Source organism: Anas acuta, chromosome 2 (assembly GCF_963932015.1).
Source record: "Anas acuta chromosome 2, bAnaAcu1.1, whole genome shotgun sequence".
In the NCBI taxonomy this organism is placed as follows: Eukaryota; Metazoa; Chordata; class Aves; order Anseriformes; family Anatidae; genus Anas; species Anas acuta.
In genome coordinates, this window is record NC_088980.1 from 35,228,507 (window position 1) to 35,243,556 (window position 15,050).

At 37.3% G+C, this 15,050-nt stretch overlaps 1 protein-coding gene across 3 annotated transcripts in view; it reads right to left on the minus strand.

Annotated features, from left to right (window-relative positions):
- The window catches only part of SKAP2 (src kinase associated phosphoprotein 2), a 116,573-nt gene that overhangs the window by 14,598 nt on the left and 86,925 nt on the right, over positions 1–15,050 (minus strand). For all 3 annotated transcript variants that reach the window (XM_068674241.1, XM_068674242.1, XM_068674243.1), the window contains one exon: positions 4,680–4,748. In XM_068674241.1, the coding sequence (XP_068530342.1) occupies positions 4,680–4,748 (69 nt within the window). The remainder of the gene's footprint in view (positions 1–4,679; positions 4,749–15,050) is intronic.

Below are 15,050 nucleotides of genomic sequence, written 5' to 3' on the forward strand. Positions count from 1 at the left end.
ACATTGATATTTATCACCCTGAGATCTCTTCTTGCATTTTACATGCCTGAAGTAACTCCTCGTAACACTAATGGGAGTTGCACAGGGAACATCAGCAACAGAAGAGAACCCACATTGAGCAACATACATCACTCCCTACATGCTCATCATGAGCATTTCATTAAGCCATGAAGTGGGAAAGTGACTCAACTAATAACATGGCAACATTGGAAAAGATGCATTTTTAAATAAGCTTATTGCTACACTGAAAACATTGCCCAAAGACTAACCATGGCTTAGTTAGTCAGAAGTGAAATGAAATTAAGACCAGGAGTTGTTCATATCAAAGTCACATTTCTCTGAAAAACGTTTCTTGGAGCAACTGGTATATACCACGGGAAGAGAAAGGGGAATAAAGGGGTGAGAGGGTAAGGAAAGAAGTGCCAGTGTGAGTTTGTGACCAGCTATGCTGATCTTCAAACAAGTGTTAATTCCAAAGTGGAAATCTCTTCTAATACCCATCAGCACGAGTTCCTCTAAATTCTCTAAGCAACTACACAGGCATAAACACCAAGCGTAAATACAACTTCAAAGTCTACACATCTAAAGGACAAAACACTTCATAAAATGATTCACAGTGCTTCACAAACACAGAGATACTACAACAACAACAACAAAAAAGCTGCAAAAAACTCTGTGAAACACAAGCCCATTCTTTCTTGCTTCAGCCATTCTTTTGGTTAGAGATGACCCTGCCAAATCTAATTTGATTGCGTTTGAAGAATGGTTAAATAAAACCTGGGGACCTGTATGAAGAAATTAGGTACATGTATAGTAATTAAATTATGTGGACCTTCATAAACAAATAAGCTACATGAAAACAGCTGGTAGATTTAGCTGCGAGAACTTATGTGCCAATTAGAGTTCAAATGCAAAAGGCATTGACTTGTTGGAATTACTTCGTCACAATCATACTTTATTCCCATGCACTGTGAAATGTTTTGTGCCTTAAAAAAATATCATGGCATAATTGCTAAACAAAAGTCTGTTGTGTTTGGAAAGCATGGTCACATAGAGCACAAATGTGAACAAGATATGACAAAACAGAATTATTTTTAAAACGTGGAGTAGACGGTACAAGGCAGTTTGTTTTTACCTACCCATTGCTTTTCGTATTAGCAACCACAAGAAATGGCTGAGAGGGATCTTGGATAGGTTGTTTCTCCAGGAAATAGTTCTTTCATTCCTGGACAGTTATCTGGATGAACAACTACCCAACAGTTTCCAAAACTCTTCTACAAAGAATTCCTCAGGGTTTTCTTCTGCCATCTCTGTTTTTCCAGTAACAGTAATAGGAACAACAGACACTTTTGTCCAATATCCCGATGAAAACACTTCAGAGTTTATTTGACAGATCAAACAGCAATGGCTGCCAGCCTTCCTGATGGTAGGCTCAGACTGCTTATTTGACTGAAAAATACTGGCATCTAACAATGCAGGCATGAAGAAAGAAAGGTGAACAGTTCAGGTAACAATCTGACAAGTATATCTCTCAAGCACAGACTTCAAATGTTGTAAATTGTTTAAAACTTAAGAATGCCAATGGATTACTCAAGGAAAAACAAAGCTGTAAGAACATTCTAACAGCCTCAATAGACAGAAGAAAAAAATGGAAAAACAGATTAAGAGTCCATATTTTATGAGGTTTCAAGTGTGCTGTCCCACTGTAGCCTAAGCCAATTTAACAGCAGGTTGTCCCTTTCCTGCCTCCTCCCTCGTGCCAATTTTGGCACTTGCCATTTCTGAGCACAAACTTGGCAGAAAAACTACACTGACCAAAACAAAATCTGGAATTACAACCTAAGCATGGAAATGCACCACTGAAAAATTAGAATGAATACAGCTGTGCCTGACTTTCATTGATCTTCCATTTCAACAGTGATGGCATCCGAATTAACAAACTGTGCTATGGTAGTGACTTATAGCTACCAGTTCCACACTACCTGCTTGCAGCTTGCTTGTGAATGAAGGAACACATAGGTACATTTTCATTTCACTCCTGTGGTTCAGCGCCCCATGTCTTAATGCGATCATTAAGCAGCTTGCAGTTCTGACTCACATTCCTTAACTTTTGATCAGATTCTTCAAAAAGTTAATAGCATCATATTCAACAGTTACTAGTCATGGTCTGGGCTGTTTTATGCTATTTAACATTTGAAAGAGGTGAACTGGAAAATTATTACATACTACTGTGTTCTTTTTTGGCATTGATGTGCTTAACATTTACCATACTGAAAGCTTAGAGATGGGGAGACAGGTAAAGTTTAAAATTAATGCTACCAAAAGGGCCCTGCCTTACACAAGCACTCTTCAATGCAAACTCAGTGTTGATCTCAATGCTCAGATGAGATGTACCCACTTAACGAACAAAATTGCTTATTCTGATGATGTCCTAAACTGCAAAGAGTGCCTGTAACTACTTATTTGTCCTTTATCCCATAAACTAGAAGAAATATAAAATAAGGGCTAAATGATGGTAGAATATTTATTTGGACTTGACCATCAGTCTAGCCCAATCTGTTCAGTATAATCTTTCTAATTTCCTTTCTCCTTTTGTTTCTTACTTACATAGGCATTTACCCTAAAGCAGCACAGAACATGATGCTGACTGAAATAGTCAGCCTCAATGCTATAGCAGTAGCAAAAAAGACACGGTAAGTCCTATTGTATAACTGAAACTCTTATATGCTTTGGTATTTTTAAATAATTATGCCACAAGCAATTAATGTAAAAGCTATCCAGCAGCAACAGTCAACAATCAAGACTGGAAGGTTAACAGAATTCAAGTCTGAACGTCATTTGAAGTACAGATGGGTTAGGACAAGAAAGGAGTAAAAAATAAGAGGGGTTTTGTACTTGTTAGGCTGAGCTCACAGACAATTTGCAAAATATTTTCTGTGAATGTATGTGCTGTTTGTATGGAAAAAACAAGAAATATTCTCAACTCAGATTAGATATTTATGATGTGATGCCAATCATAGATACTTATGTCAACTCAGCCCTAAAAGTCTAACAAATTTTCAGTGTTAACTGTTTTAATATCAGTAAAATTATTGCTTGAAATTAATTCAATACTGGGGGAGAAGAGTTATTGTGCAGGAAATTACTACAAACGCTAGCAAGACAGACAAAGCTCTTCTCATGGCAGTTGAAACTTTTCAAAAATGAAGGTGCAAAGGTTTGGATTTCTTAAAACTATGATCATTGAAACTTCAAGATAATATATTAGTGAAAAAAATCCTGTCAGCTTTGTAATTGGATTGACCCCATGCTCGATTATGACAACACACTCTTATAATTACGGTAATGTCTAAATGAGTATTAAATGCTAAGGCTGTAATGAGTCATACTGTCTTACACATGTTTTTAGCAAAGCACAATGCTAACAGCATTTGATGACTTGGCTCTTGTTTCCTTTCCAAGAAAAGCAACCCAAAACTCTTTGCAGCAACCTGTTCCTGCTTTCCTGTACAGGTCAGGAAATCAGGCCTCTGTTTCCTCTCCACATGTTGCAACAGGAAGAACACTGCAGAGCTACTTCCTAAAGGAACTCTTTTTGCCCACCCTTTCCTTGACAGCCCTGAAAGAATGATGTGTATTATGTACGATGGGGGAAGGTGAGCCAGATTGCATGTCAATGCAGGTCACGGTTACAATGCAGCAGATCTCAAAAAGGTGTAAGGTCTGATAAGAAGCAAGTCTTCCCTACTTGCTGTGTCAAATCACCACTAGTTTATCTAAAGGTCTGTGCCCTTGAAGCACATATATATCTTGTTTTTAAGCATAACTGGAAATACATTTCTGTCAAGAAAAGTTGTCTGGTCATGTGACTGGACATGGTGTGTGCAGTTATTTTTCCAGTCCCAGAGATAATTAGCACAAGGGCAGTTTGCCAAGCTAAAGCTGAGAGAATATCCTTCACAGCCTTTCTGGGCATTTGTGTCCTTTTCCAATTTTTATGCTGCTGTCACTGGACTCTGGCATTTCTTAGCCAATTCATTTGCTTTCTGTGGTAATCATATGCAATGAAGATATGCATGGCCAACATTTAAACAGGCTGCAGATCAATTAGTGGTCTTAAGTTTATCTGATTTTTATCAAAGAAGACAGAGCTTTGGGTCGATTGTCAGAGCCTGTGTCAAGTTGACCTTTTCAGAGACGTCTACATTGCCAGTCCCTTGGGCAACTTGTTGTCCCCTGTTAGTCTCTGAATGGCAGAAGTCTGTTCTGCTCAAGCACAAAGTATACACAGATGTCTATATTACATTCTTATAGGTTTGACAGCAACTGCATGTTGTATCTATAAACTGTCCTTTAGCAGTGACACTTCCTCAATGATGATAAGCTAATTTATGCAACTAAATCTCCTTTGTGCAGAAATGAAAGCTAATTGAGTCATTACAAAGTAATTCAGGAAGGAATACCTTGTATAAATTGGCTTACTTTATAAATCCTTCTCAAGTGGTTTTCATGCATCCTAAGTGGTGCTAAGCAGTTTTGCTGCCATCAAATACCCAGGTGAAAAAGACAGCTTTAGAGAGCTACAAAAACATTATTTTAAAACAGCAAAGGGAAGAGGGAAGAAAATGAAGGTAAAAAGAAAGTACATATGCAAAATAGAAAAGAAAGATTTTAATTACCTGAAACAGTGGTAACTTTCTCCTGGCTCCATTTTCTTGGCACTTCAGCCTTTGGAGAAGCACTTTCTTCTGCAAAACACATAACTGCAAATGAAATTCTGAAGGGATACCTCAGCTGACAGGAATTACAGCCCACATCAGTCTGAAAGCCACACTCTACACATTTCCAGATCATAAGCCCTGTTTACTATTTTGCATTTGTACAGAAGTTGGAGCGTTGTTATTTCTGTGGTTTCCCCCACCCACCCAAACACTCCAAAAGCTTTCTTTCGAAATCTCAGTTGTGAACATCTGTTTCCCTTTGCACTCTGCTCTGAATACGGTAATACAGAGCTGCAGCTCTGCTGTTGTTCAGTCATTCCAAAACAATTAGAATGAGGGTCCTCTTCTGCTATGTACATTTCTTGCCAGGATCAAGACAAGCAGACTCAGGAGTGAAAATGTACTGAGCCCATACAAGAATTCAGAAGCTCTACACAGGCACATGCAGAGAAGGAAGAGGTTATCTTATCTTTAGCACCATCACTGAGATGCACATGAGCTAGTCACCTGCTTGATGGGATCGCAGCCACCACAGATGCCACACATTCAGTGCTCCTGCTGACTGAGGCTGACCATGGTTTTAGGCAAACCAGACTGTATCAAATAACGTAGCGCAAGTTTAGAAGAAAAGAGAAAGCCTGGCAGAGATCAGCTCTAAAGCATGCTTTCTGGCTAGCAGGCTTGGAACACTCCAAAATCCCCACAGGCAATTTCGTAAGATGCGCTCCATACTCCTCATCCCATACAGACGGGGAATTCTCTCATCCCCATACCCTCACACAAGTAAATTCACACTCAGTCAGCACAGGGACACAAGATCTGCTCTGCACAAGTCAGTCAACAATTTGTTGAGGCAAAAAAGGGAACAAACTATGAGCTCTTTTTAAATTGTATTCTTTCTTTAGGGTCATAAGAAAGTAGAAACATATTTATCTTGGCCCTTAAAGTAAACTACAGCTGACAAAGATGCTTCACTGAATGAAGAAATAGTAGATTAATAAGCCCACTTTGCAATCGAGAATCGGACTTTTAATACATTTGAATTAGCAGGTGTTGCTACTCATCACATCTCATACTGATATTCACGCTTCTTTTTAAGGCACGTGTTTCAGCAGCTTATTTTAATAGTTTGTTAATGATAGACAAGAGGTAAAGAACTCACAGCTTTTTAAAATGTTCCTTATTGTGCTTCTTCTATGTAATTTGCCTATCTACTTTGACAAAGAGTGAATTTTATATCAACAGTTCAAAGGACTGTTAGCCTTGTAAAAATTTAATCTACCCGCAAGACTGTTCCTGCAAACATTAAAGCAGATGTTTAAAGCACAAGAATAGACCTGTTGAAATAAGTATGCATAATTGTTTGCTAACCTATATACACAGTCATACAAATATTACAGTTACATCATGAGATTCACTGTACAAAGAGCTTTGAACTTCTGCCCTACTAAGACACAGAGTTTTTGCCATCTGGAAAAAAAAAAAAAAAACGCACGCACACACACGCACAATAGAAGTGGGATAATCTGAAGCTGCAGTACAACACAAAACACTCCAAACTGTTTACTGCATTTAAATGTATTCCCCAACTTGGCACACCACTTGTGGCATATTTCCAAGTACACTCATTTGTTTGTTTTAAGCACTTAGAATTGGAGTATAAATGGCAAAAATACATCCCTATGTGCTGTCCGGAGCACTAGGAGGCACTGTCATTCTATGGCTCCCATACCACAATTACACCGCTCACAGGTATTATGATCCCATTGCCAGTCATATTTTCTGGGATGCTCCCTTCTCCCACAAAGTTCCACCCAACACGGTATCATACATTGATTAAAATAAATGCTGGTCTTACACATTAACAAATTCTTAGACCCATATCAATTTCTGTGTTGAATGTAGTGTGGATTTTAACTCTATCACTGTCATGGTCATCAGACTAACAAACTGAGAAATGGCTTAAGTAGAGGTCAATTCAACTGAAGAAAAAACAGCTGAAGAGGTTTGAAAAGATTTTTATAAGATACAGTTGCATGTATATAAATTGCACTGTGGTTTCACACAAACAGTACATGTGCATTCCTCTTCCTAAAAAACGTACTTTATAACAAGAGTTTGCCATAACTATATTTGAAGACAAGAAAATATCTGAACCATAGTTCTTTGAAAACTAAAAAGGTCCCAAATTCAAACAAAGGCTGTCAACATTAGCACACCAGTTTGGATCCCAACCATCCCCACTTAAAACACTTTGCTTCGTACTACAGAGTTGTCAAAGAGAGGAAAAACTAGATACCCTTCAAGTGCAACTAGACTGGAAGAGGCACTCCAGAACCGCAATGAACACAGTCCAACTGCTAATGGGCATTCAGTCTGAGCCAGACTAAAATGACTCCATAGGAAAATTTTTCTGAAACATGCAAGAGCAGACATTAGGTCTTCAACGCAAACCTGTACTTTACAAACTGGTTGCAAATGGTCCACACTACTTGCTAATGTAATCATACAGTGCAGTAGATGCAATAAGTTTGGGTTACAGTGGCAAAAATAGTGGGTTTTGGTATTATGTCCTGAAGTAACGACTACATGTGGGAGATGTCCTTTAAATACAGTAGTCTCAATTACCCAGGGACTTACAGCTGTGCTCAGATCTGGCATACTGAAGTTTATCTTGCAATATGGAATAGAGTCAAAAGAAGCAGAATTTAAAAAACACAGCAGAAGTCTTGCAGTATTATTAAGATACCACATAAAAGGAGTCAAGCAGACCTTTAAAATTATCTGGCACAGAGTTTCTCTTCTTCGCACCATTGCTGCCACTGCAGTAAGAAAATAATCTTTTCTACCTTCTCATTATGTCAAAATGAGAGTAATCAACATTAATCAAACTAGAACTTTTCCAGAGCTGCATGCAGATCCAAAGAACAAACATCTGGTCCTTAAGGCACATGTTCCATACTCAGAGACCCTAATGGCAACCAACTCCAAAATTCTTGCAGTGACAATGCAACAAGGAACTCATTATATTTATTAAGTTGTTGTTTTTTTTTAGTTAGTCCCTGAAAGATGTTCAAAATAAATTATTTATTTTGCAGTCTGAAGAAAGAACAGAAAAATAAACAGAGAATCATAGATGATTCTATCATCCACATGATTTTAAAAGAGAACAATGAACACTACACTAGCTGAGTTTTTGACATGAATCAATAGATTTTTCTTCCAATTTCTTTTTCTTAAAAGGAAAAAAAATATCATACCACTTGCATATAAAATGGATTAGAGCTTGGCTCAAGCACTGCATTCCAACACTGGAATGTGGTATCTCCATAATAAATATGCATAAACTTAGCAGTTTCCTCTACCAACACACTCCTTAACCATCTTCGTATACTAGACACTAATTTAATGACATTATTAAATGTTTTTCTACTGTGTTCTAATCTCTGAGACAGACATTGCCATTGCACAGCATTAGTTTATACCTTGGATAATCCCAGCATGTGGGTTAATATATCCTATTCAACACTGTAATAACAGTAAACAAAAACAGCTCAGCTATGCAGCAAAATCTACCAAACCACACAGATGGTTATAAGGTTTTCATTGTGTGGTTTCCATAGCAATCATATTGCAAATCTGGAAGCTTCTTGCAAATAAGCAGCTTGTATTTACATGCCTCTCGGCTGCAGCACAGAACTCTACAACATGTGAAGTTGTTATTCCAATCACATATTGTTATAAAAATCACTGGAAGATGTTTTGATCAGTTAAGATAAAAACCACTGCAATGAAGTAATTGTTCATCAGTTTCATAATGATACAAGCAATCATATGCTTGTAATGTGCATTAATATGTCTTCATGTGAAATCTCACTGTGATGTCAAAAGGTTATAAACACATAAACAGGTCTTGTAAGACAATCCCTCCCCCCCCAAAAAAAATTGTATTATTAAATAGTCCATTTTAAAGACCATAGTGCCCTTACTATTGTACTCAGCAGGGATGAGAGATGCATGCAAACACAAAAGGTGTGTACAATGAAGAACTCTGCTGCCACTGAACAGCACACCTCTCTGTATTACTCTGCTTAAGAAAAAGAAACAATGGCTTATTAACACCAAGAGTATTACTCCCCTCCCCCCCCACTGCTTTTTTCCCTACCAAATAATCTCTCTGTACAAATGTAAACAAGAAATTTCAAACATGAAAAAATGCTTACTGTGGGTAAGAGTTGAGACCTTTTGTCTCCCAGATTTATAATTTTATGAATTGACTTAACCCCGTAACAGATGGATTATTATTCTAATAAGAAACATAAATCAACCCAGCTATGTAATTTTGAAAAACAGTAAGAACTAGCTTCTTACAGACAAGACTATTGACAAGGAACATTTAAACAATTCCAAACAAGTAACAATAAGGACACAAAATTTAAGTACATAAAAACCTTTTTTTTTTTTATAATATGGCCAAACTGACACATTCTGCTAGTATTAGTTGTGAGGGCTAGAGACCATCTGGGGTCAAAGGAATAAGAATTAACACCCTGTTCTGTGCAGGGCCAGCACGCTGCCTCACTTAGCATTCCAGAGGATGATGCTCCCCAGCCTCAGGAGCTGAAGGCATCTGCAGTATTCCCGCTGTATGCACACCTGTACATACCCATACACTAGCTGATTTCCTTGAGCATTACTGTGTATTTTTTTCCAATTGCACTTCTTAACTTTAAAAGGTGCTCTTGTATACTCAAGTAGCCACAGTGCAGGACCCTGGGTGCAGCAAGGAGAGGACAACAGACAGCTTTGTTATAATAAATAACAATACATCTTCATCTGACTGTATTAGGGTGCTTGGTTTGGGGATGAAAATGCCTCCAGGAGGGTGACAGAAGTGGGAAACAAGCTGGTTGCTATTTAGAGGAGACTCTAAACCTAAAAATTTCTTGGTGTGAGAGAAGAGATGACAGTTCTTACATTAACCCTACATCTATGGATCAGATAGTTACCAATGGCTCACAGCGAAGCCATATTCCTGCATGACAAGCTTGAGTGAAAACGCTGATTCCCATAGCAGCAAAGATGGAGACAGAAATGGGCTACACAGACACAGGTTAAACACTGGGACTGTAGAGGAGGTGACATGAAAGTGGAAGTGGAAGCAGAAGTTGTATCTGAGGAAATCTTCACCACTGTGCTCAGAAATATCATGGGAAACAGCCAATATGGAATAGTATTTGAACAGAAAACCGAAAGAGATCTCCACATGCTGAACGATATAAAAATACATTTTAAATAAAAGCATTATGAGTACTGAGATGCTTTAGTTTCAGTTGAGGACAGAACCCACGCCAATTTCCAGCCCTAATTCCTTTCAACACATGTGATCCAAGACTGATTCCAGAACAGATGCAAAAGGTTTCATTCAAATACACTACCAGATAAACTGGACAGGCCTCTAACTGATTCTTTTTGTGCAAGTTTTAATCAGTTCTTTGAAAATGATTGTTATTTAAATTCCAGAGTTGGCAAGGTTGAGTACATGCACCACTCTGTCTGTACTACCAGTAGGCAGTAACAGAACCTTGTCATTACAATTAACGTTGTACTGACCCCATAATGGCCTTGAATAAATACCACTGGCTGTGTAAGATAGGTGAAGGTAGATTCATGAACTTATTTGGGATAGAAGAGACCTCTGGAAATTGCTAAGTCCGACACCCTGCCCCAACTCTGAAATCCGAATCAAGTTTCTATGAGACATTTGACTTCTTTTGGTACTCCATAACACTGTCTGAAAATCTAATCTATTCATCTGCAGTTTATATGGATCTGTATATTTTGATGTCTCATGTATGATACAGTTGAAGCTAATGACTTTACAGAACAGAACTATTTTGTCCAGATTTTGCTAAGACACCAGATGTAAATTTTACTGACTTCCTTGAGGAATCTGGCTTTTTTTTTTTTTTTTCCCTGTTGCACTTCTTGTATCTTAAAAAGGTGCTCTTGTATGCTACTGTTACTCACAAAGAAGACTTTGTAATCAACTATCTCCGGATAAATGCTGGAGAAAAAGACGGTGAGAAGGTGAGGATGTGATACTGGAGTCCCAGAATATCACTTTTAGATTTTCTGCAAACAATTCTCTCTCTTTAAACAACCTTCCTGAGACACCACTCAATGAACCTAAGCATATGTTATGGTTTGGCTTAATCAAAACCAAAAAGCAGATACAATTTCTTCCTAACAAAAGCATTTTGGAGTCATAACATTTGCTACACTAAAGAGTTAAATAAACCAAAAAAATCAAAGTCCCAGTAGGGACAAACACAAAGTACACTTTAGGTTACAATTCCTTAGTCTGCTGTAGAAAAATGCTGTTTGAATCATATAACTATTGCCATGAAGAATACTCACAGAGTGCAGTAGTAGATAGAAATAATCAAATTGGACAATCTGGGGGAGGGACATGTTTCTAAATACATGTGAAAAAGACACTGAATTTCTCCAATATTATCTTATACGTACCCATTAATATGAAACATACTATGGCAACAGATTATAAAAATATGTTCATAGAAGCAGGGAGATACTATATCATTACTCACTGCCCTATTGAAAAGAAAAATTCTAGTAGAAAATATTTACTCTGATGTTTTAGGGTAAAAAGTGTGAAGATTAAGTAATAAAAAAAACACATCTCTCTCTTTGGAGGAAAACCAGTTGCTCTCACACAAGAGAAAAAAAAAATGAGCGTTATTGGCAAGGTCATCTACAGTTGCTGCATAACGCAGTGTTAAATCTTATTTTTGTCTCAACACAAGCAGTTGGATCTTCTCACTCTACTGTAATTTTACAAATTTTTCAGGAAATGTGGGAGCATGCTTTGCTTAACTTACCTTCCCTACTTGTTGAGACCTGAATATGTGTGATTGCCTTCTCTCTTTCTTACTCTCTTTCCTTTCTTCAGTACCAAGTGCCCCAGTCCCCTTGCTTTCCTGTCTGCACCCCATTCTGCAGTCACAACCAATTTGTATAAAGATTATATCCTCTTCAGAGCCCATAAATGTTGTTCCTTTGCCAAATGCAAAGGTTGTTGGTTAGTATGAGAGCTGCAGTTTCAAGGGCTTCACAAGGCCCTTCAGGCTTTGAGAGCAAAGTATCACAATGGGAGGAAAAACATGCTCAGTCACCTGAATGACAGAACAGAATATACTCATTAGGACAAGTGAACAATCCACAGAGATACAGGCAATTCCTGGGTTTAATTATGAATATATTAAGATTTCATGAACTCAGCTTCCTGCTTGGAGTGCCTGCTTGAAGCTCCCCTTGCAAATAAGCAACCTTCAGTCATGTTCTGAGTGACAGCTAAATCAACATAGTTGTTCAGTTCCTAGCAATAAATAACTTAAAATCTCAACTAAAAAAGATAACAAATTCACATTCTCTACATTATCTTTTTCTTCTTAGGCAGATATGGATGCAGAAGAATTAGCAGTTTGCCTGTTTAAGGCTATAGAAGAAGAAATAAAATTAGCTAGGCTGACAGAATTAGGAGGAATAGAAGTATGTAAAATCTCAGCTACACCAATAGCAACCTTGGCAGAAGAGGAGGTAGAAAGAAGCAGGAAAAGCAAGAGCACATACTAGGAAAGGCCATGTAGAATGTCTGATTTTGGAATGGTAAAATTTCTTTGACAAAATGATCTAATTATTATTAATAAAATTCAATACAAATATGCCAAAGTGCAATGTGCACTGCATAGAAATAAGGGATGAGTTTTGCACTGACCTTTTTATTTCCTCATGAAGAAAGACCTGATAATAGTAATTCTTCTCAAGAGAAAAGATAAAGGTCATCACAAGCAAGTTCAATCGTGGATATACACACAATAATTATAATGAAGAATAAAAGAAATTACACAGTGCCACTTCCAGAAAGTCATTCATTTTTTTTCCTTTCTTTACGTTCACAGCTACTATGCGTTTACAATTAAATTCATTATTTCAGAAATTTGTTTTCAGAAATCAAGCCTCTTAGAATTGTCTCATCCTATATGCTAAGTGAACTGGTCAGAATATATTAAACTCAGAAAACAAAAACATATTTGATGAACAAACAAGATTTCATAAGTGACTTCAGAACAGATCCTTACAAATTCATTAATTTGGATTTGGCACTTTTTTAAATGTTATCTCTACTTTTTGATCAAGAGATTATATAACTTGCATACCTGAGCAGAACGACCTTTGAAGGTAAGGTTTCACAATAGCTTCCAACAAAAGCAGTTTTGGCTCTACTTCTTAAAAAAAATGTTCCTAGAGCCTCAAATTTGGCCCACAAAATCCAGGCAATAGGAATCTTACCTAAATCCATACTTAAACATTAAAAGATAGTATAAAGTATTTTAAGATGCTGCTTTTAGTAGGCCTCAACACCATAAAGGAAAGCTTCTGGGGCTTAATGTTTCTACAGACTCATCTGGTTATTTAGCTAATTAACAACAACAAAAAAAACCTCCCTCCTCTATCCTCCTCTCTCTCCCCCAAAAAAGTAGTTGCAACTACTGGACAGGATGTAAATTCATACCTCAAAGGAACAAAACAAGTAATGTTGTTGAAGTTGATTCCATGGTTGTCTTGTAGGTAGGTTCACAGGAATGTGCACTAGCGACTGCTTGCCTAAATATGTGTGCATGCACACAAGACTGTTCGTATATATAAACACTATAAAGATTTATGTGAATTCACTGTAACTAAATTAATTTTGTTTGTCCTCTTAACCTGTAATGGCTCTTAGTTATATAAATAGTTTAAGCGTTCAACATGACATTTTATAAACCTTATCAATAAGATGTTTTGCTAAAGTAAATGTGGTGGCTATTAAAATCTACATAGAAAATATAAATAGTTCTCTATGTAAATACATCTAGCAATCAAATATTCAACTAGCTAATCTATACTGTACAACTCTGTACTGCGGTGTTATTTGACAAGCATGTACAGGAGTTATATTTCTCAGGCTTAAATTTATATGATATAGAGAAAAAAGTCTTTAATGTCAAGTAAAGTTTCCTGTACTCGTTGATCTGCAGCAAGATTTAAATCTAAAAGCCATTTCTGAAAACTACATATCCCTAATAGTGACAAATGTGACTTGACATAATATTTACATACATAGAATCATAACGAAAGCATCTTGTTTAAACCACATAATATCCTTTAATAATCCTCAGGGTTGAAGTATTCAAATTTATAGTCTGATTCCAGAAATGATTTTACTGAAAAAAAGGACAGAAGACAAGGCATTTCAGCATACTTCGCTGTAGTGAAAGGAAACACAATACAGTTGTTGGCATGTTTCCACAAGAGAAGTCTGGCTCCCAGATGCTTCTCTTGTGACTCCTTTAAAAATGTTCTACCAAGACATTTTTGCATTCTCTGTGTTGATCATTAACGGCACGTTGACAAAAAATAAAAAATCAGCAGCTTTCAGCCTTTTGGTGCTTTCATGAAAAGTAACAAACACACACCACTGACTCTTTTCACACTGTTCATGGCTCATGCCACCAAATCCAATTACGTCAACTGCACTAATATTTTTTTTTACATTTTAAATGATAAAATAAAACTATGGTAAAACATGCTTGCTATGATTCACTAGTAAACAAAAAACAGGTTATATCAGAAGTAAGCAGAAAACTGTATCTGCAACACAGACTGTTTAGACTAACAATATCTGGGTGCAATATTTCCACATTAATTTCTACCAGTGTTAATAAATACTGACCCATTCCCCTGTTCTCATACACTAGGCCCAGAGTGGGATCACCAGCTTTGGATGTCTGATCTTACTAGACCTACACGCACCTCCAGGAGATGAGGGAGAATGGCAGGGATCTGGAAATAGTTCATAAGCAGGAGGTAAGTGCTCCCTAGGCAGCTCACCATTTTACTGTGGGATTGGCATGCAGATGGTTCTCATGAAAATCCGGAGTCTCCAGAGTCCGAGATTAGTTGAATTCTCTTGCAGACAGTACTTCAGAGTCTTCAGGCCTCATGCCAGAGACATGACTCCCAGTTGCAGTGTACGAGGAATCATTTGCTAGGTCTGAGCTAGGTGATTTAACCTGGAAACTGGGTCTTATGGTCCTTACGGAAATGACAACAAAATTGTATCTGCCTTTGTTTATTGAATTCTCTGAAGTCACTGCTCAATATTTAGTAATGGAGACACCTCACTTCTTCAGAAAAACATCTGAGACAGGCATGAAAGCAAGCATAGATTCACTTAAAGTATTTTCTGACACTGCAAGAAGAAAG